The sequence below is a fragment of the Pyrus communis genome, chromosome 12 (assembly GCF_963583255.1).
Source record: "Pyrus communis chromosome 12, drPyrComm1.1, whole genome shotgun sequence".
NCBI classification, from domain to species: domain Eukaryota; kingdom Viridiplantae; phylum Streptophyta; class Magnoliopsida; order Rosales; family Rosaceae; genus Pyrus; species Pyrus communis.
Window position 1 is genome coordinate 20,461,032 of NC_084814.1, and position 23,102 is coordinate 20,484,133.

The window sequence follows — 23,102 nt, forward strand, 5'->3', positions numbered from 1 at the left end:
TCCAAAAAATGTGAAAGTTCAAACTCGGGTTCAGAATTTCAAACCTCTACTCACTTTCCACTAAACAAACCTCTTGGAATTTTCTCTTTATTTTATCAAACTAGGAGTTGGTAATGCGTACGTATCCTAATACAATATTGGGTAATTGAATTAAAGGTTGTAATACATGAGTAATACAAATAGATTTCCGTAGATGGAACTATAGAATATTAACATAAAAAAATACAAGAATATATTCGTAGATTTTACACAAAAGTAACACAAAAAACGGTAACATATTTTACATCGACGCATACAAGAAAGACAATATGAGCATAATATAAGAGTTTTAATTCACGTCTCCACAAGTGAAAGGGTGACATATCATTTCTCCAAGAAGACTATGTGCATAAGTCCAATATTTTTCTTCACTTCTCTCCCCCTCCTTTGTTGTTTTATCACTTTACTCCCCCTACATTATTTTTCTCCATTATTTTCCAGTATATTATGCATTATGTACATTTTATTTTTAGTTTAAGATCTATACTTTGGTCTTGATATGAGCCTTCCTATCTTTTGATTTATATTTATATGCACACTTTCTATCTTCCGGTCACAAATTTTGTAGATCTAGTAGTGGAAACTCAAATTTACTTAAATCTGTGGTTGAAATATGTTTTTGGTATTAGAAGTAGAAATTTAGAAAAAAAAAACATATATATAATTTTGGTTAGAACCATAAACCGGCATGAACCGAACCGACAACGTTATGAATCGAACCGAAACCGTCATCAATCGAACCGTACATTTTTAGTAATAAATTTAAGCGGAACCGCACCGAACCGAACCGTTGAAATTTTCCGATTCCGGTTCCATTTTGAGAGTGGACCGGGCCAAACCGGACCGTGCCCATCCCTAATTAAAAATGTTACAATTTAGTATATTTATGTTTATAGCTAAATTTTTTATCATATATTTTTATTTTTAGTTTGTAACCATTTTTAATTTGCAAACCTTTTTTAATTTGTACCAATTTTCTTTTTAGTTTTAATTTGTACCCATATATTAATTTATTTTTGTGCCCATATTGTTTAAAGTTTTATTTGTATTTATGCCCATGTGTTTACTATCGCGTGACATTGTATAATTAATCAATAATAGAAAAATTACATATGGTATATTTATGTTTTATGGCTAAACTTTGTATTATACATATATTTTTTTTAGTACATCGATATTTTTACACTAGGGAAGGAGGAGTTCGGCTAAGCCACATAATAGGCAGCCTAACTTTAGCCGGAAATTCGCCATTCACGAAATTCGAATATAAGACCTTTCACTTTTAAGCAAAGAGAAATACCACCAGATCGTAGTACTGAGTAGCGACTAATACAAATATATTAAACATGCATAAAACACACGTCGCTCCTCTCAATTTATATACTTAAATGTTAACTGAACGCGTAATAAACACGTAACATTATCCGCTTAAAGATAGTAAAAAATCCAATCTTATTAAGCAATGCAATCAACCCAAAATCTCACTTTCCATTGAATCAAACTTTGCCCAAAACATCCAAGGACCCACTTGCATGAGTGCTCTCATATAAAACCTTCTCTCTGCCACCAAGACAAACAAACCCCATCAGATTCAAGAAACAAAACCCCATTGAAATTCCCCTTGACCTCGAGTCTTCCCCCGGCGCATCTTTGCAATAACCATACAGGAACCACTAACCTGCGCCGCATGTCAGTCGTCGCACCGCTGCTAACCTGCGCCGTCGTCGCCCCCTATAAAATCCAACTTGGGGACATCAATCTTCCATGCGCCAACCGAGCAGAAGGAGGGTTAAAAAATATTATTATTTTATCATTTAAAAAAAAAACAGAAAAATATAAATGTAAAAAAAAAAAAAAAAAACCCATAAAAATAATTAAAATCTTTCTCTTTCTATTTTCTCTGTGTTTGTTTCTCTCTCATAGTAGCATTTCCAGCAGAGAATAAGGAAACGAAGAGAGAGAGAGCCATGGTTTCAACGAGGCGAAGTGGATCCCTCTCCGGGAACAACAGCAAACGATCGTCGTCTTCCGAGGACAAGCCACCGTCGCCGAAACGACCGAAGGTTCTTTGTCGTTGAAAAAATCGGATTTTTGTTATTTAATTTTTTGTCCATTTCTTTGGTTTTTATTGGCGAGGGTCAAAGATTGGGTTTTTGGGGGGTGGTGGTGAATTGTGAGATTTAGGGTTTTGATTGGGCTTGATTTCGCAGGCGGATAATGGTAGTGCTTCGGAGAAAGCGACTCCTGGGGTGGAGAATTCGAAGGAGCTGTGCACGCTTCCGCCGGCGGCGGCTGCCGATCCCGGAGAATGTGGTCCCGAAGATGCGCCGGTCGCCGGAGACGGCGTGCCTTCTGGAAAGACCGAAGCTGCTGCGCCAGCTGTGGCGGTGACGACACCGATCGCCGAAGGTAGGTTCTTGGCGCGCCGACTTTGCATTTCTGTGTTCGTGGTACTAGTTTGTGAATTTTGGGTTTTGGCTGCTGTTTTTCTTGAATTTGGGTTGTGGGGTTTGGGTTTTGGTTGAAATTTGAAGTCTTGGAGATGTTGGTTTGGTGGTTTATGAAGGGTCTTCGCCGGTGGTGGAAAAGCAACCGAGGAGTTCCTGGAGTTTCTATCAGAAGCAGAACCTGAGTATCGATACGCCTTGGTGCAAGCTTTTGTCACAGTCTGCACTGGTAATTCTTGCTTATATTTTTTAATTATATTATAAAGTTGAATAATTGAGCTTGTTGTGTGATTTTCGACTGAACTACTCTTTGGTGTTTTGCTTCGGCTTTTTCATGTTGCGCATATTAACCCCCTTTGTTTTCAACTGCAGAATGTAAATATTTCTGTTAGTGCAGTAACATTCACAATTGGTGCAAGCAGACATTGCAATTTTGCTCTGAAGGATCATACCATTAGTGGGGCTCTGTGCAAGATCAAGCGCACACAGGTATTCTTTGAGAACCCTGCTTATAATATTCTCTTGGTACTTTGGTGCGTGCCTCCGGACGCAGACGGCGGAAGCTTTCATTACCGTTACTAAGCTGTGGTCAGACTATTTTTGTGGAACTGAGATATGGAGTGACCTATTTGGGTGTCATTCGTTTTTATTTTTTGGCTTCATTAAAATTTGTACTTGACCTCTCATTGTTTCTGATCAGCGTGAGGGCAGTGCTGTAGCAGTTCTTGAAAGTACGGGAAGCAAGGGATCAGTGCAAGTAAATGGGACAAATGTCAAGAGAGGCAACAGTTTCATGCTTAGCCCGGGTGATGAAGTTGTCTTTGGTTCAATGGGCAACCATGCTTATGTATCCTTCTCTTTCCTGGGTTGTGTACTTATCTATTCCCTTTTTTTATATTCTAAACTTAACTTCTGCATAGGACTTGCGTCACTTGTATAACCGTCTAGGCCGGTATATATTTGTGTCCATATGGATATTTTCTTAACTTTTATCACCATAGATTTTTCAGCTACTGCTGACTGAGGCTGCAGTTAAGGGTGCAGAGGTTCAAGGCAGTATTGGAAAATTTTTGCATCTTGAAAGGAGGGCAGGAGATCCTTCAGCTGTGGCTGGGGCTTCCATACTGGCTTCTCTTAGCACGAGGGCAGAACAATCACGATGGAAGTCCGCAGCTCAGACCACCAGTAAAGTTCACCCCGGTGCTGAGGTACCAGCTCAGTCTGTCATTCAAGATGATACAGAAATTGAGCTTGATGGTCTCGAAAGCAGCTCAACTCAAAATAGAGGGACTGACAAGGCTGAAGATATTGGAGCAATAGACAAGAATCTCACTCCAGACTGCAACCCCGATTCTAGCATAGAGGCAGGCAATGTAAAACTTTCTGGGATGAATGATTTGCTAAGGCCTTTATTGAGGATGTTAGCTCGATCACCTAGTTATAAACTAAAATTGAGCAAAGGTATCTGTAAACAGGTATTGGAAGAAAGAAACGAGTGGACGAGGGATTTGCAATCAGCATCAACATCAGGCATGTCTCTCCGGTGTGTTGCATTTAAAGAAGGCCTTCATGCAGGAATTCTTGATGGCAAAAGCATAGATGTCTCCTTTGATAACTTCCCATACTATTTGAGGTATTACTTTTTTCTTTTGATGATAAGACATGTTTGTTTATTAATTAGAATGGTGGTATAATGTGCGCTTTTTTGACATTTATTAGTTTGATGTATACAATATGTGCTTTTTTGACCACAGTGTTGTTGCAAGTATTGTAGCCCAACCAATGAATCGTTTCTTTTGTTCTTCTGAATGAACAATTATAATTTTGTACTCTGTTAGATCTTCATCCCCATTTATCTTTTCATCTATAAATTAGATTCTAGATGTGAATATGTGAATCATGACCTTTCTCTTTCTGCTGTACTTTGCTCTCTGTTCCTAATTATTTCTTTTATCATCTACTGACATATAACCCTCTAACCTCTCTTATACTTAGAGAGATTTGTAGGGATGTGAATCAGCTAAGTGGATCATATTGAATTTTTTGGGTCGTTTCTTTGTCAATTTTTTTTGGTTGACACTGCAAATTGTGAACCCATTTTTTTGGTTGACTCTTTAGTCATGCTTTTATTTGTACATATTTTCTTCAGTGTGTATGATTCTCGTTAGTGGTTTTGGTGATTATGAAAATAATACTTCTAAGTGATGTAGTTATTATTCTGACATGTCTTTTCTTTGGTATTGATTAATACACTTTGTGATTGTTAAAATCAAGATGCACTTGTCATTGAGTTCATGTTGTTCTCTTGTTTCAGTGAGAATACGAAGAAAGTGTTGATTGCAGCCTCATTTATCCACTTGAAACATAAAGAGCATGTGAAGTATACCTCAGAGCTTACAGCTGTGAACCCTCGCATTTTGCTCTCTGGTCCTTCAGGTATGGATACAACAAATTAAATTTAAAATAAGGCATTTATGATACATAGGTTTCGTTCCCGCAATTGAGAATGTTTGTTTCTGAATGCCTTTTCTAGGGTCTGAGATATATCAGGAGATGTTGGCAAAGGCTCTTGCGCAGTATTTTGGGGCTAAGTTGCTCATATTTGATAGCCACTCTTTTTTGGGTGTAAGAAAAACAAAACCTCCTTGACGTTCACTCAACTTCTTCTTGTGATATGGAATCAATTTAATCATTTTGTTTTTGGTCCATGGCGTATAAAGTTAAAACTTTTGCTTTTGTCTTATCAATATTCTATTTTTGACTTCTATTTTTTAGTATACATTCCCTAGCTAATTAGTGGGAATTATCAATAACACATGTTCAATAGGGTTTATCATCAAAGGAAGCTGAGCTGCTCAGGGATGGATTGAGTGCAGAAAAACTCTGCAGCTTGACCAAACAAAGGCCCGCACTCCCAGACTTGGCCAAGAACACTGATCTTTCATCTTCTGAAACAGAGGCACCGGGATCTTCAAATGCACTGAATGACCTGGAATCCCAACCAAAAATGGAGAATGACACCCTCCCATCTTCCTCGGGGGCATCGAGGAATTACTTGTTTAAAATAGGTTTGCCACTTTGCAGGACTTTCAGCTACTCTTTTTCAATTTAAAAGTTTTTTTTCGTTATTTTTTTATTTTTAAATTTCGTTCTAAAATTTATTTAAATTTATTTGTACATAATTTGGCAAGATTCCTAAAAACTACAATGTGCAGGTGACAGAGTAAGATTTATTGCTTCAGGTGCCTTATATGCTACATCATCTTCTTTACGGTATAATTCTTGCAAACAGTGCACTTGGGTTATGTTTTATCCTTTAATTTAATGGAGTGCCTCATTTACTGATATTATTTGTCTTCTATAAGTTTTATCCTTTAAGTTTCTATAAGTTTATATGCCAGAAACAGTGCACTTGGGTATGTGTAATTAGAATTGAACTGGATTCCTGTATCTATAAGTTTCCTCTTGTACTGATGTAATGTTTGAGTTTGAGCTGTATAACACACAATTTTGATTAAGAGTACATTCATCTACCTGTTTTATTAATCTAATCTAGGCAGTTTCGAAATCGTTTGGTCTGTATCCTGTTGTAGCATATAAATTTTAGGCAGCTCCCAGGAAACGACAGGAGGTTCATAAAATTTGTAGCGTATAATGAGTTTTCGGTTTTGTTCGTTGGGATATTGGTTTTCTCCTATATCAGTTGGTTAATACTTTATTGAAATATTTACTGTTAATAATAGTGGAATGTAAATTCGTAATGTATTACTGATATCGTTGTTTCTTGTCAACATAATTATGTAAGCTTCTAACATACATTTACTGAGTTCATCAGTTACATTTGGGTATAATAATGTTTCATGTTAGCAGAGTCTAAACTTTGGTTGTCCCTATAATAAAGGTGGTCCACCTATTATATTGCACTCATGCTGGTACATATCTATATCACTCGTTATGCAGGGGCCCAGTGATTGGAATGCGTGGAGAGGTTGTGCTGCTTTTTGAGGACAATCCTTTGTCAAAAGTTGGCGTAAAGTTTGATAAACCAATACCTGATGGTGTTGATCTTGGGGGTCTATGTAAAGGCAATGGATACTTCTGCAATGGTATGTTTTTGCAGTCTTAGACAGTTTTTTGTCTTCTTTAAGTCTACACACACTTGTATATGCGAAACCTTGCTTATCCTCTTTATTTGTAGTCTCTGATCTTCGATTGGAAACCACGGGCGCAGAAGATTTGGACAAGTTACTTATCAACACATTGTTTGAGGTGGCATATCTTCCATAGACTGATTTTCCTTTTCTTTCTTTTGGTTTAACTGTATCATCTCCTTATGAGTTTTTATCTTCTCTTTAAGGCTGTAATAAGTGAGAGCAGAAGTTCACCTTTCATTTTGTTCATGAAAGATGCTGAGAAGTCCCTGGTAGGAAATTCTGATTCATTTTCCACATTCAGAGCGAGACTTGATAAGCTTCCAGATAATGTGGTTGTAATTGGTTCTCACACTCAAACTGACAGTCGCAAGGAGAAGGTAATATTTATGCTGGTTTCTGCATATATTGTGTGTAATTTGTTCTTTAATCCTATATCACCAGAAGATGATGTTGATGTCATGTAGTATATACTTGAAACGAAAAAATGGAACATCGTAAAGGAACTTGAAATGTCAAAGCCTACATGTTAATGCCATACCATAATATTCATGTATTAATCTCTGAAAGATAGTGATCCAGTGATCATGGAGAAGAAATGAGTATTTAGATGCTGGATTTCTGTACAAGTCTAAATACTCTTTAGAACTGCTGTCAAAATTCTTTGATGATGTACAAAACCATCCTTATGTTTTAGACAATGCTTTCCACAACATGTTTCTACCATTTCTCAGCCACTCTAGATACTCTCTCCCCTGCTGATGCCCACTGTTTTGCGCCAGTATTAGATTTAAAGTAACACAACTGATAACCATATAAGGATTAACTCAATGGCATTAGGTGTAACCATGGTATATGGTTTAGGTGGTACAAACTGGTGGCAGTTAAATTGTCAAAAAGCAGGGGAATCCTGTATAAAGAACACACTGTATGAAGTCAAGTATGATGCGCTTAAAATTGAGTGCTTATTTTGCTTCCTCTTTGAACTTCATCCATTCTTGCAGTCGCACCCTGGTGGTTTGCTTTTCACAAAGTTTGGCAGCAATCAAACTGCTCTTCTTGACTTGGCTTTCCCGGTAATGTTCATATACCTCTAACATGTATATTTGCTTGTGTCTTTCATTTTTTCCCTTTTCTTTTAATCTTTTGCATAGCAGCTTGGTTGAATTATCTCTGCCATAAATTTTTGGTATTTCTGGATGGTGGCCTTTTGCTTTTCTGAGTGTGGATTGTTTGTGATTACAGGATAGTTTTGGAAGACTACATGAGAGAGGGAAAGAAGTTCCGAAGGCGACAAAACTTCTGTCTAAACTCTTTCCCAATAAAGTTACCATTCATATGCCGCAGGTTTGTATATTGCTTCCTGTTTCATATAGGTTTCTTTTGTTTCCTCTTTGTGGGGCTTTCCTTATTATGTTATGGCATTGCAGGATGAAGCACTTCTTGTCTCGTGGAAGCAACAATTGGATCGAGATGTTGAAACCCTAAAAATGAAGGGAAACTTGAATCTCTTGCGCACTGTGAGTTTTTTTTTCGTGGCTGTTTCTTATCATATATACGGAGATAGCCTTGGACACTGTGTAGTTAGGTCCATTTTTGTGCTAGTTTGGGAATTCAGTTGTTTTATCTTTTTCTAGCTTGAAGAAATCATATGATGATATTGAAATCATTGTTATGGAGTTTAGAATGTGAATTCTCGGACAGTTTTCTGTCTATTCCCTTTTCTGGACACGTGTACCAGGAGTTTGGGCTGGCATCCTCGTATATCTTGTGCCAACCTTACTGTTACCTGGAACGGTTCATCCAAAACAATATAATTCAAGACAGAAAGTTTTAAGTAGTCAAATCTATTGTAAGGGTGGCTTTTCTAAATCTTATTTGTCCTTTAGCTGAATGGTTTTGGTTACTGGTCAAGTGTGGCTGAACCTGGCTTACATATGAGTCTAAATGCAATTACCTGAGATCTGACAACTATACTGTTAGTGCTGAAGTTTTCATAGTTAATTAGATGCCCGACTCTTCACGGTGGATGGATCTTGTGGACATACCAAACAAATTTGTTGTTCAATTCTGTTGTGGTAGTTTATAGTTGTACTTTGGTTGTATATCCTTGGACATTTAATGTCATTTATGACTAGTGGTCCATCACTTCTTTGCTAAATCTGTTAAAATGCTATGAAGAGCTTCTATAAAGTTGACATGAATTGAACAATTGGCTTTATCTATACAAAGGAGAAGTGAAAACTTTGACAATTGAATTTCCATAATGTCTTTAGTTTTTTTGTATTTTGCTCATATAAGTGTATAATTACAGCTAATGAGTTTCAATATGATAATCAAGGTGTATTTTTCTATATCTAGGTTCTGGGTCGATGTGGACTAGAGTGTGAAGGACTTGAGACACTATGCATCAAGGATCAAACACTTACCAACGAAAGTATGCTCTTTTCATGATACATTAAGATGTCATTTGTTGCTTATGGTTCTGTATTGTTTCTGGTATCTTCTGTGACTTATGTATTATCTTATCTGTTGCAGGTTCAGACAAGGTAGTTGGATGGGCTCTAAACCATCATTTAATGCAGAATCCTGAAGCTGATCCAGAAACAAAAGTTGTTCTATCTGCGGAGAGGTAATTGACAGCTTAATTATTGCCATCTTCCTGAATAATTGTTAGCTGAAATATCAGTTATTGGTTGGATATTACACAGTTGTAATGCCATGTTGCAATTCTGGCAGCATCCAGTATGGACTTGAAATTTTACAGGCTCTCCAGAATGAAACGAAGAGTTTGAAGAAGTCACTTAAGGTAGCTGGCTTGACTTTTGTGTTTCCAACAACTTTTATGACCATAATCTTTTCTCTGACTGGAGTTATCCCAAGATCTCAAATTGCTCTTCTTTCTTCCTGCAAGGTAAAATTCTATGTTAATCTTCCTAGTGTTTGTTCTTGGTTGAATCAGGATGTTGTAACAGAAAATGAATTTGAGAAAAGGCTGTTAGCTGATGTTATTCCACCTAGTGACATTGGAGTTACGTTTGATGATATTGGAGCCCTTGAGAATGTGAAGGATACATTGAAGGAGTTGGTGATGCTTCCTTTACAAAGGCCTGAGCTTTTCTGCAAGGGGCAATTAACCAAGGTTTAACGTTTTGTCTGCATTGAGAGATAGATGCTTCTTTTATTTGATTGCTTTGAAAATTGTATGGCTTGTGTATGCATGTGAGTTTTAATGTTGATTATATAGTTCTGGTTATCATCTATGAACTTTTTTATTTTTCAGTACTAAGTTGCCACATGATCAAATTATAGTAGTCTAGTAATATGGTTGGTGTATATGACTGTGATTATATGTCCTCTCTATGCAGCCTTGCAAGGGTATCCTTTTATTTGGTCCCCCTGGAACAGGCAAGACAATGCTTGCGAAGGCTGTGGCTACGGAAGCTGGTGCAAACTTTATCAACATATCCATGTCGAGCATCACATCTAAGGTTCGCAATTTAGATTGTTTGACTATGGTCTATTTTGGAAGTGATTTCATTTCACAAGTTTAAGCAATGTCTTCTTCGGTGCAGTGGTTTGGTGAGGGTGAGAAATACGTGAAAGCTGTTTTCTCGCTGGCCAGTAAAATTGCGCCTAGTGTTGTATTCGTAGATGAAGTAAGGTTTTTTAATTCTTAGGGGATTTACTTATTTTGGGTTATTTCTTTCAACTGAATTCTAACATTATTTGTGCTTGTACTAGGTGGACAGTATGTTGGGCCGACGGGAAAATCCAGGGGAGCATGAGGCAATGCGTAAGATGAAGAATGAATTTATGGTAAATTGGGATGGTTTACGAACAAAAGAAACAGAGCGAGTTCTTGTACTGGCAGCCACAAATAGGCCTTTTGACCTTGATGAGGCTGTAATTCGAAGACTGCCACGCAGGTAAATATATGTCTAAATTGAAACAATAGCACCTTATATATGAAACACTTGTTGTGTTTATGCACCCATCAACCCACACATTTCTTGCCTTCTTTTTTTATTACATGAGGTCAAGTTGTTTATGCTTTAAATCATCCTTCTGCAGGTTGATGGTAAATTTGCCAGATGCTCCGAATAGAGCAAAAATATTGAAAGTCATACTGGCAAAAGAGGACTTGTCTCCCACTATTGATTTTGATGCTATTGCGAGCATGACGGATGGGTATTCTGGAAGTGACCTCAAGGTAATTAATTTGATATTATTTATTTTACTAGTTGATGGTTTCATTAATATCTATATCAATAATTGTTATTATATTGCAGAATCTTTGTGTAACTTCTGCACATCGTCCAATTAAAGAGATTTTGGAGAAGGAAAAAAAGGTTTGTATTGGGCTTTCTTATGGCATTAGATTTGTCCACGTTCTCTTTGTTTTTTTTGAGTGGCAGTCACTTGAAGTGTCTGCTGTTGGGTACTCTCACTTTGGATCAATTTACGTGTGCTTCCAAGAAAATCTGAAATTTCCAACTCTCTTCTTTCCAGTTTTAGCCCCTCTACTCCCCAGCATTAGACGTCATTGTTTATCTCATTTTTGCTTTTTTATTCTCTATTGACCATCATCTCTTTTGTCTCCTCTCAAGAACAAAGAACTGATTTTCCACAGTGAAGACCAAAAACAAAACAAAACAAGGAGACATCTCTACATTGTTTTTGTAAAGACAGCCCACAATTTTATTTTATGTTAATATCATTTTTCATATTCTACTTTGGCAAAATCAACTAATTTTGATTTTCATTCTGTTCGTTCATTTCCGAATTCAAGTTCCAAAAGCCCCTTAAAACCTGGGGTAAGTCATGGAACTTATTTTTTTGGGCCTTACATGTCTGCCGGTGACAGATATGGTCCCTTCCCATGGCTGTGGCTCTGTCAATAGCAAACCTGGTTTTAAATCACATTGCTTATTTAATTGATTTGTCAAACAATTTTATAAATTCTGGGTATAAGAGAGGTGAACGGACATGCTGAGGAGAGGAGAGGAGAGAGGAGTTGAGCATCTGTGGATCTTGATATATCAGAGAGAGAAGGGATACGGGGGTAACAAGGACATCATCATTTTTAATGACAAAAATGAGAGTTACTGAATTTCAATTGTTCTTGGGAGTCTAGGAAGACACGTGGGTTGCTCCAAGGGAGACTGCCCATCCGCTGTTGCTCCATTATCATTACTCTGTTGGTTTATTGTACTTTGGGGTCTAGCATGCCAGTTGATTTCTAGAGAAGGTATGATCTGATATGTTCTACTGATGACAGGAGCATGCTGTAGCTGTAGCAGAAGGTAGACCTGCTCCAGCTTTGAGTGGCAGTGCTGATATACGGCCTCTGAACATGGACGACTTCAAAGATGCTCACGAACGGGTAAGATACATATCGAATACCATTATCATACCTTCTTTCTCTTCCCTATCTCTTCCTTCACATTATTGTGCTTTTATTTTCTGTACTTGTTTTGTGGAAATAGGTATGTGCCAGTGTTTCATCGGAGTCTGTGAACATGACGGAGCTTTTACAGTGGAACGAACTATACGGCGAAGGGGGTTCAAGAAGAAAGAAGGCCCTAAGCTACTTCATGTGAAGGCTTATGCTGTACAAAAAGGGTTTTTTCTCCTTATCAATTTTTTATTTTCGTTTACAATTTTCCGTCCCATAAATTTCTGCAGTTCTCCTAGAGCCTGATGTAAGTTTTGCCTCCATCTTAGTTACGGCTCTGTAGACGATCATTTCCTGTAAAATGAAATTCAGTTTTTTAAGCTGCTTTTATTGTCCCCTTAGTTCGATGGTGGCGGGTACAAGGGAAGCGAAAGCCATCTAAAGAGAAGTGGCTTTGGCTTCACCACTTGTGTTTCGTTCCCCATCCTCTTTCTGTCGGCGTATAGAATGTGTCTGTTAACCCCAGTTATTGTGGTGACAGTAGAGAAAACAGAGGCAAAGACGGAATGGCGATATGTGCATATAGTCATTTTGATTGCGCTTGTCGGAATTGAACAATAAGCAGTTAGGAACCACTGACATTTTCCGTATCATGTATCATATAGATGCTGCCTGGGCAGTTTTTTTTCTGGTCTCGCATTAGTTGCAATACTTTACTGCATTATTTTCCTTCAGTTTCTCGTAACTTTTTATGTTGAACATTGTTGGATTGATGCCGGTTTGTGAAGTGATGCTGGGTGATGATTAACTGGTGCTTGATTAGTAGTTCAACACACGATTCGGGCTCTGCTTGGTTCCAATTAAGGGTATTTTGCCCTTTAACCGCATGTTACAAATTGACACGTATCTTAAGTGATTTTTAAAGATAATAGGGGAAAGTTAATTCACATGAGTGAAGTTTTGTTGTCCATAATGGCTGGAATTGGGTCGGTAACCGAACTGCGGTGGGGAAATCGACCGGCGACCGGTGGAATGGTCGAAGCTGGACTTGATACTGCAAGCAGCAACAAGTACCGTCACTAAGAGAATGTTCAGTTTATGTCTCTGATGAGGTATTTATGCATATGTTAAATGGTGATTTGATGGAGGAGAAATTGCTCCGAGAGAAGTAGCCAAGCAATATCCTTGTGTATGTGAATGTGATGCCGGATGTCCAAAAAAATTCCTAAGTAATCTCAGAGTTACTTTGATGGTACGTCTATTAATTTGCAAGCGGGTGTAGAGGAATTAAATTGATGAGGTTTTTCGGTTTTCTGTTGAAGCATTTTATTGAATCATTTGGGATTGTGGTAGGAATGATACATCACGTGCCATGCCGGATCGATTGGACATGCATGAAATTTTAGAAATATTGTATTCTAGATAAAAATTTGACTCATTTTGGACTGTGGCATTCCATCATAGTCTAATTCCTCCAAAATCAAGAGTTGAGTTCGTAATATTATGTGCATTCCCAATTGCATGGAATCCATAGTCGTAATCATATTTTTGAGGCTTTTTAGCTAAAATGTTTCCTATGATTATTCTCCTTACTTTGGTCATTGAGATTTAAAATCGACAAAAGTGGTCCCTATGATTATCCTCCATCAATTATTTTGGTCATTCTGTGAAAAAATTTCGTTAAACTAAAGTAACCACTAGTTCAAGAGGAGAGGTGGATTAGACAAACATACCTTAATTTAACGAAGATTTCTCATGAAATAATCAAAATGATTGATAGTGGACAATCTGAGGGATCACTTTTATTGATAGTGAACTATTTTTTATTGAGAGGTTTAACAAAACACTTCCGGTACTGTTCACTTTTAACGAAAAACCACATTTATAACTTTTCCTGGTACTATTCACCATACCTTTAAAAAGGGCTTTTCGTTAGAAGGGAAGTTTTTTTTGAACTTTTCATTAGTTTTTCTTTTTTTATTTTGATTTCGGTTACAATTAAGTAAACATGTCACTGACTAGACGGCCATGGACCCCATCTTGTGATTAGTCTTAATTGGGCTTACGCCACCAATTTTACCGGTGCACAATAAAAGCCCATGCTTACAATTTCGACCCAAAAGAAAGAGTTTCTTTTTCATTAACATTTACAGTCCGTACAAATAAAAAGATTAACCCAGTAAAAAATAAGAAATCCAGATCCGCAAAGTGGCCAGCCGTTAAAAACCCGCCCCGGTAAACCAGTCGTCTGCATTTTCTAACACCCCAACATAACCACCTCCTCGATTCCCATTTTCCCACGCACTTTCTCGGCATCCAAACACATTGTAACGAAATCAGAAGAAGAAAAACAAGTGAGAGAAAAAGAGAAATCTAAGTCCAATGGCGGATCCAAGCGCAGCCCCGCACAGATCCGCCGCAGACCTCTTCTCGGACCCGCTCGACTCCCACCCTCTCTGGTTCAAGCCCGCGCTCTTCCTCTCGCCGGAGTTCGACTCGGAGTCGTACATCTCCGACCTCCGGACCTTCGTGCCCTTCGACACGCTCCGATCCGAGCTCCAGTCCTACATGGCCTCCCTCAACCACGAGCTCATCGACCTCATCAACCGCGACTACGCCGACTTCGTCAACCTCAGCACCAAGCTCGTCGACGTGGACTCCGCTGTCGTCCGTATGCGGGCCCCGCTTGTTGAGCTAAGGGAGAAGATCGAGCAGTTCAGAGGCTCCGTGCAGAACTCGCTCGTGGCTTTGACGAACGGATTGAAGCAGAGATCAGAGGCGGCCGAGGCCAGAGAGGTCTTGGAGCTCCTGCTTGATACGTTTCATGTCGTTTCTAAGGTAATGCGTCACTGAATTTAGCTTTGGCTTTGGTAATTTAGAGCACGTGACAGTGATTTAGTTGAAGGATTAAGTATAAATTTCATTGCTTGATTGATTTGTTGCTAATGTAGTTCGATTGGAATTTCCAATTTTACACACCAAAAAAGTGCAATTTTTTATTTTGTTTTCTAACTTGATGGCTTCCGAATTCTGAATTTACTTTGGTTTTGCATAATGGAAGCCTTCATATTATTTCGTGTTCTTTTCGATCTGAAATTGCATGTCTTGGCACTGTCTGGATTTCCAATTTGAGAGCTTTTAGTTTTAAGAAGAAGAGAAGATTAAACAGAGTGGAAAACTAGTCTAGATTAACGACAATGTTGTGTTGATCTTTGTTTCTGTTCTCGGACTTTGAATGCAGGTTGAAAAACTAATAAAAGAGCTGCCCAGTGTGCCGGCTGATTGGTCGAATGGAGATGTAAATTTGGCAGAGAAGAATTCTATTAGCAATGGAGCTTCCTTGCAACATACTGAGAATGGAACAAATCTCAGAGACACTCAAAGCATGCTTTTGGAGAGAATTGCTAGTGAAATGAACCGGCTAAAGTTCTATTTCGCTCATGCACAGGTTGCTTTTTCTCTCTCTCGCAATCATTTTTTTATTACATCTGACTTTGATATCTGTAGCTGTGGCTTTAGTTTAGCAGAATTCAGTTCAAACTTGTTGTTTGCCGATTTTCAACTGTGCTTTTAGTCATGAGTCACATATGTGTTACCTGTTGTTTTGGCTTTCAAGAAGTGCTGAGCGTTTGAAATTTGATGGTTTTATTTTCTTTTTGAACGAAGCTATTAATTTTGTTTTGTTTATCTAGACGAGATATGAAAAAATGTGGGTCTATATATGCAAGATGAAATTGTTCAGATGTTAGATGACCTGAAATTTTGAGAATTCTTGCCCCTTTCCATCTGTACTAATTTTGGTTTGTCCATGGAAGGAATTTCTGCTTATTATTCACCATAATTTAAAATTAAATATTTTCTTAGTGACTACGGTAAAAATATCAGTAAACTTAGAATTGTTTTACCATGGGCTTGGACATTTTTTGTGCTCATCTATTTTCTCTATTATGCCAGTACAGAACCTGCCTTTCATTGAAAACATGGAGAAGAGGATTCAGAGTGCCAGCCTATTATTAGATGCTAGCTTGGGACATTGTTTTGTAGATGGACTGGAACATCGAGATGCAAATGCAATTTACAATTGTTTACGTGCGTATGCTGCAATTGATAACACTAAGGGTGCCGAAGAACTTTTTCGCACAACTATAGTAGCTCCATTGATACAAAAAATTATTCCACATGGAACATCAGGGGCAGCTACAAGACCCTCTGGAGATGACCTTGAGAATGATTATAAACAAATCAGGACATGTATTGAGAAAGACTGCAAATTTTTGTTGGAAATTTCTTTCGAAGGTATTGAAAAAGTCCAAACTCCACTGCTTCTTCTTTGCAGTATCATGCTTCCATTACAACTATCTGAACTCATTTCTATAGGAATACAACATCATTGCTTCAATCGTGTGACTTTATTTAATGACCATGGTTCTATGATGCACCCTAGTTTATGGATTAATCATGTGTATTCATGTAGACTGAAATCAGTTGTTACTCCTTTACGTCATCATTTTACAAGATGCACCATGTTTTGCTTTCTCTTTTTTGTAGCGTTATCATTTCATTTATCTTTAACTCATTTATCTGGATTCTCGTTGCTTTAATTTCATTGTTTTATTTGTATACGATGCTTCTGAGATGCACCTTGGTTTTATTAACAAAGCAGATGGCTCATTCACCATCAATCCATGGTAACATAGAAAGGCCATGCTATAGGTTATAATAGATAGCATGGACAAGCATTCATGAATGTTATATCTCTATATTTTAAAGTCTTAACTGTTTTATGGATTTCTATTTTCAGAGAATTCTGGTTTGCACGTTTTTGACTTCTTGGCAAATTCAATCCTCAAAGAGGTTCTCTCAGCGATCCAAAAGGGGAAACCTGGTGCTTTTTCTCCTGGAAGACCAACAGAGTTTTTGAAAAATTACAAATCAAGCCTAAAGTTCTTGGCTCATCTAGAAGGTATAAATTAGTTTTCCCCATTATGTCATTTAAGTTCTAAAATTTCGCGTGGCTTGTCCACAGTTTAATTGATGCTGAGTGATAGTCTATTGGTCTTGGTATAAGTGCATATTTCATTCATCATAGTTATAACATTGTATTGTCATGCAAGGATATTGTCCATCCAGATCAGCTGTTTCCAAATTTCGAGCAGAAGCTGTTTATATTGACTTCATGAAGCAATGGAACCTTGGGGTTTATTTCTCTTTGAGGTACTCAGCAAAACTTTTGGTGGTTGCTGTATTTATCAAATATGAATAGAGTTTTTATGCTGTGGACTGCTCTTTTAATGTATTACTACGATTACCTCAGGTTTCAGGAAATTGCGGGGGCTCTAGATTCTATACTTGTGGAGACAAGTCTTCTCCCTATGCATAATGTACCATCTGGTCAAGGAAATTCTCCAGATTTAACGTTAAAACAAAGTGTCACTTTGTTGGAGTGCTTGGAATCCTGTTGGAGAGAAGATGTCATTGTTCTTTCTTGTGCTGATAAGTTTCTTCGCTTATCATTGCAGCTTCTTTCAAGGTCAGTTTGAGGAGATTAGATGCTATGTTATAGTCTAGACCACAGTTTTATTACTGACGACATATTGTGACTGTATCATAGATACTCAAGTTGGTTGTCATCTGGACTGGCTGCTCGTAAGATGGGTCAAACCGGCTCCAAATCTGGTTGTGAATGGGCTTTTTCAGCTGTTCCTGACGATTTTATATATGTATGCTTCATGTCTTAATTAAAATATAGCGTCTAAAATGCAATAAGTCCATGCGTAGCTAGAGGGTAAAATAAGGCTAAAAGTCTTCTTGGACTTTATAAAAGACTTCACATATTCTCTAATGGAATATGATCGTGCCACATCTCACCAATATACATCAGTTAATTTAAAAAAAGAAAAATGAATCTTAACCCAGACTAATACATATTGGCTTTGCAGATTATTCATGACACAGACCGGCTGTACAGGGTGGTTAGTGGTGACTTCCTTGGGCATGTACTTAAGCTTCTTTCTTCTTGTCCTGCCGATGTTCTTGATCTGGTAAAACAGAGCCTGTTACAAGGAGGAAAATCATTGAATGATTTAGTGCCTCAAGTTACCAACACAATTGTAGAGGCACTAGTTGAAAAATCTGCTGCGGTAGGTTTTGATTGATTAAGAATATATTTTGGCCTAATCATGAAATGCAAAAAAAATGGACCCCCTTGGGTTTGCACCCACCTTTAAAAATGTGAAGCTGCGTGATGGTTTTTAATATCATGTGGGAAATATATCCTACCGCTCTGTTTTGGGTCTTTAGCGGATTTTCTTGGTTTATCATTTCCGGTCTTGTGAAGTCTATATTCGTTTTGATGTTACCTTCCTGAAAAAATGTAGGAATTGGCACAGCTAAAGGGAATAACTGCAACATACAGGATGACGAATAAGCCTCTTCCTGTCAGACATTCACCCTATGTGGCAGGAGTATTGCGTCCCCTGAGGGTATGCAGCCTTCTTTCTTTATGGCTAAAATTCTCATCCCGTTCCCAGACAAGTGAATGTTTTTTACTTTTATTTTTCCTTCCCTGCTGTTTTCAGTTGATAGTTTTAGTTGTAGCAATAATCTAGGGTCCGATATTCCAGGGTCCCATCTTGCAAAACTGGGTCTTTCAGATGAGGTGTAGTGTCCGATACTCTGTGGAACAGTTTTACCTTGTGCTAACTGCTAAATGGACTTGTTAAAACTGAAACATAACTGTTGTTTACGTTGTTTTAGATGGACTTTTTATTCGTAAAGTATGCAGCATCTTTTGATCTTCGGAATGTGCACCCTAAATTTTACTCCAAATTATAAATTATATACTGAACAAGCAACTACTTCCAGGCATTTTTGGAAGGAGAACGAGCTACACAGTATCTTACAAGGGACACTATCAACGAAGTGCTGCTTAATGCTGCAACCGAGATTACTGGTCGTTATAATGAGCAAGCTGCCAACGTCGTCAGTGTGGTTAGTGTCCAGATGCTGAAATGGCCCTTGAAATATATAACCTTCTGCAGTTCATATTTGTTGAATTCTAAACTCTTATCACGATCAGGCTAGGAAAACGGAGACTTCACTCCAGAGAATAAGGCAAGGTGCACAAAGACGAGGTGGAGCAAGTTCAGATGTTTCGGATCACAATGTGTCGGACACTGACAAGATATGCATGCAAATTTTTCTCGACATTCAGGTAAGAACTGGCCTACATCGTCCATATATATATATTTTCGGGCTAACAAATTATTGACTTAATACGAGATGATTAATGTCGACGTATATGATTGTCAGGAGTATGGGCGTAACCTCGCCGCCCTCGGTGTTGATGTTTCCAATATTGAGGCGTACCGTTCCTTGTGGGACTGCGTTGCTCCTCCGGACAGGAAAAGTGTGATTGATTTCTGAAGTTGGGCATTTAGCCTTCCACCCGGTTTGTAGATTTGAGCATTTGGCATTGACCCGTTTTGTAGATGTATTTTCTCACTTTTCAAATCCAAAGAATGTTTTTGTAAGTTGATTAGTTGTGAAGTCTTGTTTGTTGCAAGAGGTTTCTCACATTCTCATCAACAAAATATGATAAATTTAGTATAAATTATCTATCGTTTGTCAAAATATTACGAGTTTTTATATTTTTGACCGAAGGTGGAAAAGAAAATATAGGGAAATATTTTTAGTTGGCGTACAGTTTTATAGGTTTGCCAGCGCTTGTTGGTGCCACCTCGAGCATCTCCAATGGGCTTCCTAAATGAGCTCCTAACTATAATTTTGAGATGATTAAAAAAAAAAAAAAGGAACTTTAACGAAAAGCTCTTGGTACTGTTTATTTTAACGAAAAATTATATTTTTATATTAAAAAGTCAATCATGGTACTGTTCACTTTACCTTTTATTTTTACACTTATCGTTAAAACTCAAAGTTTTCAAGTCATTTTCGTTAATTTTCCTTAAAAAAAAAATCAACTTTAATCATGATACATTCACCTCCGAGGATAAAAATTCATCTTGGAGTTCCTAAATATAGAGAGATAGAAAGGAGCTCCGAGTGACTCTCTATTATTAATATTAATTCTTCTAATATTATTTTACAAATAGTTACTTTCTATTGGCTAATTGTTGACACATAATCGACTTTAAAGTAGAAGAAATTTTTTAGTGTGCCGATAACACAACTCAGTACTCCAAGTGTCATAATACAAGTTGGAAAATTTTTTTCAAGCATAACCATTTGCATTGTGAAACTTGGTGTACTGAACTTTGTTCCTAGCACACTAAAAAATGTCTCCTAAAGTAGGGAGTACGGTTAGAGTATAACTTTTTTAGAGAGCTCCTAAATCAAATTTTTTATGTAGTTTTTTAGAAAGCTCCTACATCATTTTTTATTTATTTTTATTTTATATATATAGGTTTAGCTAAAATTTTGCTATAAAATAGAGAACGTGATTGAAGATGCTCTTAGACAATCAAAAAAAAAAAAAAAAAAAAAGGGGGAAAAAAACCTAACCTCTCCTAAATGATAGAAAAATTCACTTATCCTATATGTTTCGACGATGATATATGGATTTTCAAGTTACATGAATTTAGGTTAATTTGTTAAGGATTAACTAAAATTTGTTAGGAATGCAGTACAAAAATTAGATAGAAGAACTTAGATTTCGATTACGGAGTAGAATTCTGTTTACTAAACTTGATTATTCATTGGTGGCGTCCAAGAAAATCATTCTCCACTCTTCCCTAATTAAAATAATAAAAAAAAACGTACAAATTAATTATTTTGAAATGCTAATAATAATATCGTCAAATATTTAACCAGATTCTTAAAACAAATCCACTCATTCTTCTCCACATTCACAAAATTGAAGGTTATGTACCAAATTGAAGTCTCTATTCATAAAGACATTACAAGACACGTCAACTTATTACAGTAAATTTTTGTAACAAGTTGATGTCATAATATATAATTTTGTTCACAAATATATTTCAGACTTCATTTATTCATAACAAAAAAGAAATCATTACGTCATTTGGTAACCAAAATTATTAAACCATAAAAACAAAAATAAAGAAGAGAAATTGGCTGAAATAATCATTTTTCAAATCCCAACTGCAGAACCAGTTAATTTTTAGTATGCTGGCAATATTTAATCATTACATCGTTAATACCGTAGTAGATAGGGTGTTGAGTTTCTATCCACGCATTTAGATTCGAAATTCTCCTCTCTTTAAATTATTGTAATAATTTTGAATCATTCTCCCTCTCTTTAATATTAATAAAATAAAATAAAATAAAATAATCAATAAATGGATACACTATATGTATACACACAAGAGCACTGCAACTGCATACTGTCACTGCATCATGATTCTGAACTCTTCAAAGCAAATCACCCCATCTCCATTCAAATCAAACCGTTGGATCATCACCTTGCACTCATCAACGGACTTGGACTCACCCAACTTGCTCAGCATTCTCTTCAAGCTGCTGGGTGTAATAAACCCACACCCCTCCACATCATACACCTCAAAAGCCTCCCTTAAACCCTTCACCTTCTCCTCCTCTTCCCCTCCTTCCATTAACCCCACAAGATCCTCCAAACCCAGCAACCCGTCTCCGTCCGAGTCCAGCATTTCCACTGCCGCCTCCGCCTCATTCTGCAGCAGCTCTCCACCCATTAACCCTAGCCGGCGCCTGAGCTCCGCAGGCGAAACCTTTCCGTCACCATCTTCGTCAAAGTATCTGAAAACACGTTCGTATCCTTTGTGACTTCCCATTTACAAGCGATATCAGAAGAGAATGAAGAGGAACTCGGATAAACGCTTTGAACTACTTGAGCTGCAAGCCACTTGCAACGACGCAAAACTATTAATTATATATACTTAAAGTTAGCAAAAGCCCAAATGAATTTGATTGCAATGGGTTAATATTATCACAGCGATACAGGCAAATATATAACGGTTTTGGGACCAAGTTATTGCCAGGTTCCATGATCATGGTTAGAAGTTGCTGTGAGTTTTCTAAACCCCAAATAGCTGGGAAAAGCGTGGCTGCTCACAGAGTCATGCGTGAGGTCAAGAGGAAAAATAGTTAAAGGGAAGGAACGCAGAAGCAGATATTGCGCAAGGAAGAAGACGGAAGAAGTTCAACGCCGTAGAAAGAGAGACCATACGAACACTCTTATGGTCAACATATTCCAACTTCTGACTTTTTGGCAAAACACTGCGTTGTACACACGCGTACAAGACGTATCAATACGGCGTATGAGATGTACTCGTAGTAGTAAATTATAAGATAAATTGCAGTTTGATCACCTGAACTATCATTACAGTTGGAATTGATAATTTACTGAAATAATAATTCATGGGGTCAATTTCAATTGAAGTAATAATTCAAAATTTGTGAGTAAAAATTATCAGTGAATATTGTAAAAAGAGGGAAATGGAATCTCCGTGTATTAGAGATTACACTGGCACACAGGTCACGTGTTCCTTGATTTGTCATACTAACTCTACCCCACTTTCTCACACCAACCCTAATCCAATTTCTCTACCCAGGTGCTTGCTCCCTAAATGGAGGCGGATGGTGCCTGCATAAGCCGCCCCCCATGGGGTGGTACGGTACTTTTGAGAGTTCGCAAACTCAAATTTTCTTTTTCTAGTTAATTAAACATAACAGACTAGTCATTTAGTACTACGGTATAATGTTATTTCTCTTTATTGGTAAGTGGGATGGCTTAAGTTCGATTTTCGTCAAAAGTAAATTTGAACTACATTATTGCTAACCTATTACAAGACTAAACCCACCATCTCCCGCGTAAATAATATGACTTGTTCAAAAAAAAGAAAAAAAAATTGTACACGTGTTGTATTAGTACACTACAAATGAAGTTTGTACAAAATTGCTCTTTTGGTTTTCTGCATTTTAAAACTAAATAAAAAAAAATACAAAATCAAAGTTCCACGCGTTGTGATACAAAATTCAGTTGTCATCCATCCAGATCAGATGTATTTATAAAGAATACTAGTGTAGTCAATCCTCCATGTAAACTCAAAT

General features: G+C 37.4%; 3 protein-coding genes across 5 annotated transcripts; 2 read left to right on the top strand and 1 right to left on the bottom strand.

The window, feature by feature from the left end:
• Positions 1-1,874: 1,874 nt before the first annotated feature.
• Positions 1,875-12,722, top strand: LOC137709933 (uncharacterized). 3 transcript variants are annotated; one of them, XM_068448913.1, is made up of 28 exons: positions 1,876-2,102; positions 2,250-2,448; positions 2,606-2,715; positions 2,859-2,975; positions 3,187-3,333; positions 3,488-3,859; positions 3,962-4,119; positions 4,801-4,922; positions 5,020-5,111; positions 5,314-5,554; positions 5,702-5,759; positions 6,447-6,592; positions 6,685-6,755; positions 6,844-7,017; positions 7,642-7,713; positions 7,883-7,984; positions 8,068-8,157; positions 8,999-9,074; positions 9,176-9,269; positions 9,377-9,446; positions 9,600-9,779; positions 10,006-10,128; positions 10,213-10,296; positions 10,382-10,566; positions 10,712-10,850; positions 10,930-10,989; positions 11,919-12,023; positions 12,127-12,722. In XM_068448913.1, the coding sequence occupies exons 1-28, from the start codon at positions 2,007-2,009 to the stop codon at positions 12,238-12,240; spliced, it is 3,597 nt and encodes a 1,198-aa protein (XP_068305014.1). In that variant the 5' UTR covers positions 1,876-2,006; the 3' UTR covers positions 12,241-12,722. The 3 variants fall into 3 exon arrangements, with proteins under 3 accessions (XP_068305013.1, XP_068305014.1, XP_068305015.1); XM_068448914.1 differs by having other exon boundaries at positions 1,877-2,102; positions 3,488-3,850; XM_068448912.1 differs by having other exon boundaries at positions 1,875-2,102; positions 3,488-4,119.
• A 1,560-nt stretch (positions 12,723-14,282) lies between these two features.
• Positions 14,283-19,692, top strand: LOC137710900 (conserved oligomeric Golgi complex subunit 2-like). The gene is made up of 12 exons (XM_068450058.1): positions 14,283-14,873; positions 15,277-15,483; positions 15,995-16,331; positions 16,837-16,998; positions 17,150-17,249; positions 17,350-17,565; positions 17,647-17,755; positions 17,975-18,175; positions 18,413-18,517; positions 18,900-19,025; positions 19,114-19,248; positions 19,347-19,692. Exons 1-12 carry the CDS (start codon positions 14,418-14,420, stop codon positions 19,458-19,460), a joined length of 2,268 nt encoding a protein of 755 aa, XP_068306159.1. The 5' UTR covers positions 14,283-14,417; the 3' UTR covers positions 19,461-19,692.
• An 892-nt stretch (positions 19,693-20,584) lies between these two features.
• Positions 20,585-21,982, bottom strand: LOC137711724 (putative calcium-binding protein CML19). Its single transcript, XM_068450982.1, has one exon. It carries the CDS (start codon positions 21,821-21,823, stop codon positions 21,401-21,403), a length of 423 nt encoding a protein of 140 aa, XP_068307083.1. The 5' UTR covers positions 21,824-21,982; the 3' UTR covers positions 20,585-21,400.
• Positions 21,983-23,102: the final 1,120 nt, after the last annotated feature.

What these genes read in the sequence shown, in the direction of transcription:
- LOC137709933 (XM_068448912.1), top strand. Translation starts at nt 2,007, where the DNA reads ATGGTTTCAACGAGGCGAAGTGGATCCCTCTCCGGGAACAACAGCAAA. An exon ending in CGTCGCCGAAACGACCGAAG is followed by an intron (nt 2,103 to 2,249) that starts GTTCTTTGTCGT and finishes TTGATTTCGCAG; the next exon opens with GCGGATAATGGTAGTGCTTC. An exon ending in ACTTGAATCTCTTGCGCACT is followed by an intron (nt 8,158 to 8,998) that starts GTGAGTTTTTTT and finishes TTCTATATCTAG; the next exon opens with GTTCTGGGTCGATGTGGACT.
- LOC137710900 (XM_068450058.1), top strand. Translation starts at nt 14,418, where the DNA reads ATGGCGGATCCAAGCGCAGCCCCGCACAGATCCGCCGCAGACCTCTTC. An exon ending in TCATTGCAGCTTCTTTCAAG is followed by an intron (nt 17,566 to 17,646) that starts GTCAGTTTGAGG and finishes ACTGTATCATAG; the next exon opens with ATACTCAAGTTGGTTGTCAT. An exon ending in GAGTATTGCGTCCCCTGAGG is followed by an intron (nt 18,518 to 18,899) that starts GTATGCAGCCTT and finishes AACTACTTCCAG; the next exon opens with GCATTTTTGGAAGGAGAACG.
- LOC137711724 (XM_068450982.1), bottom strand. Translation starts at nt 21,823, where the DNA reads ATGGGAAGTCACAAAGGATACGAACGTGTTTTCAGATACTTTGACGAA.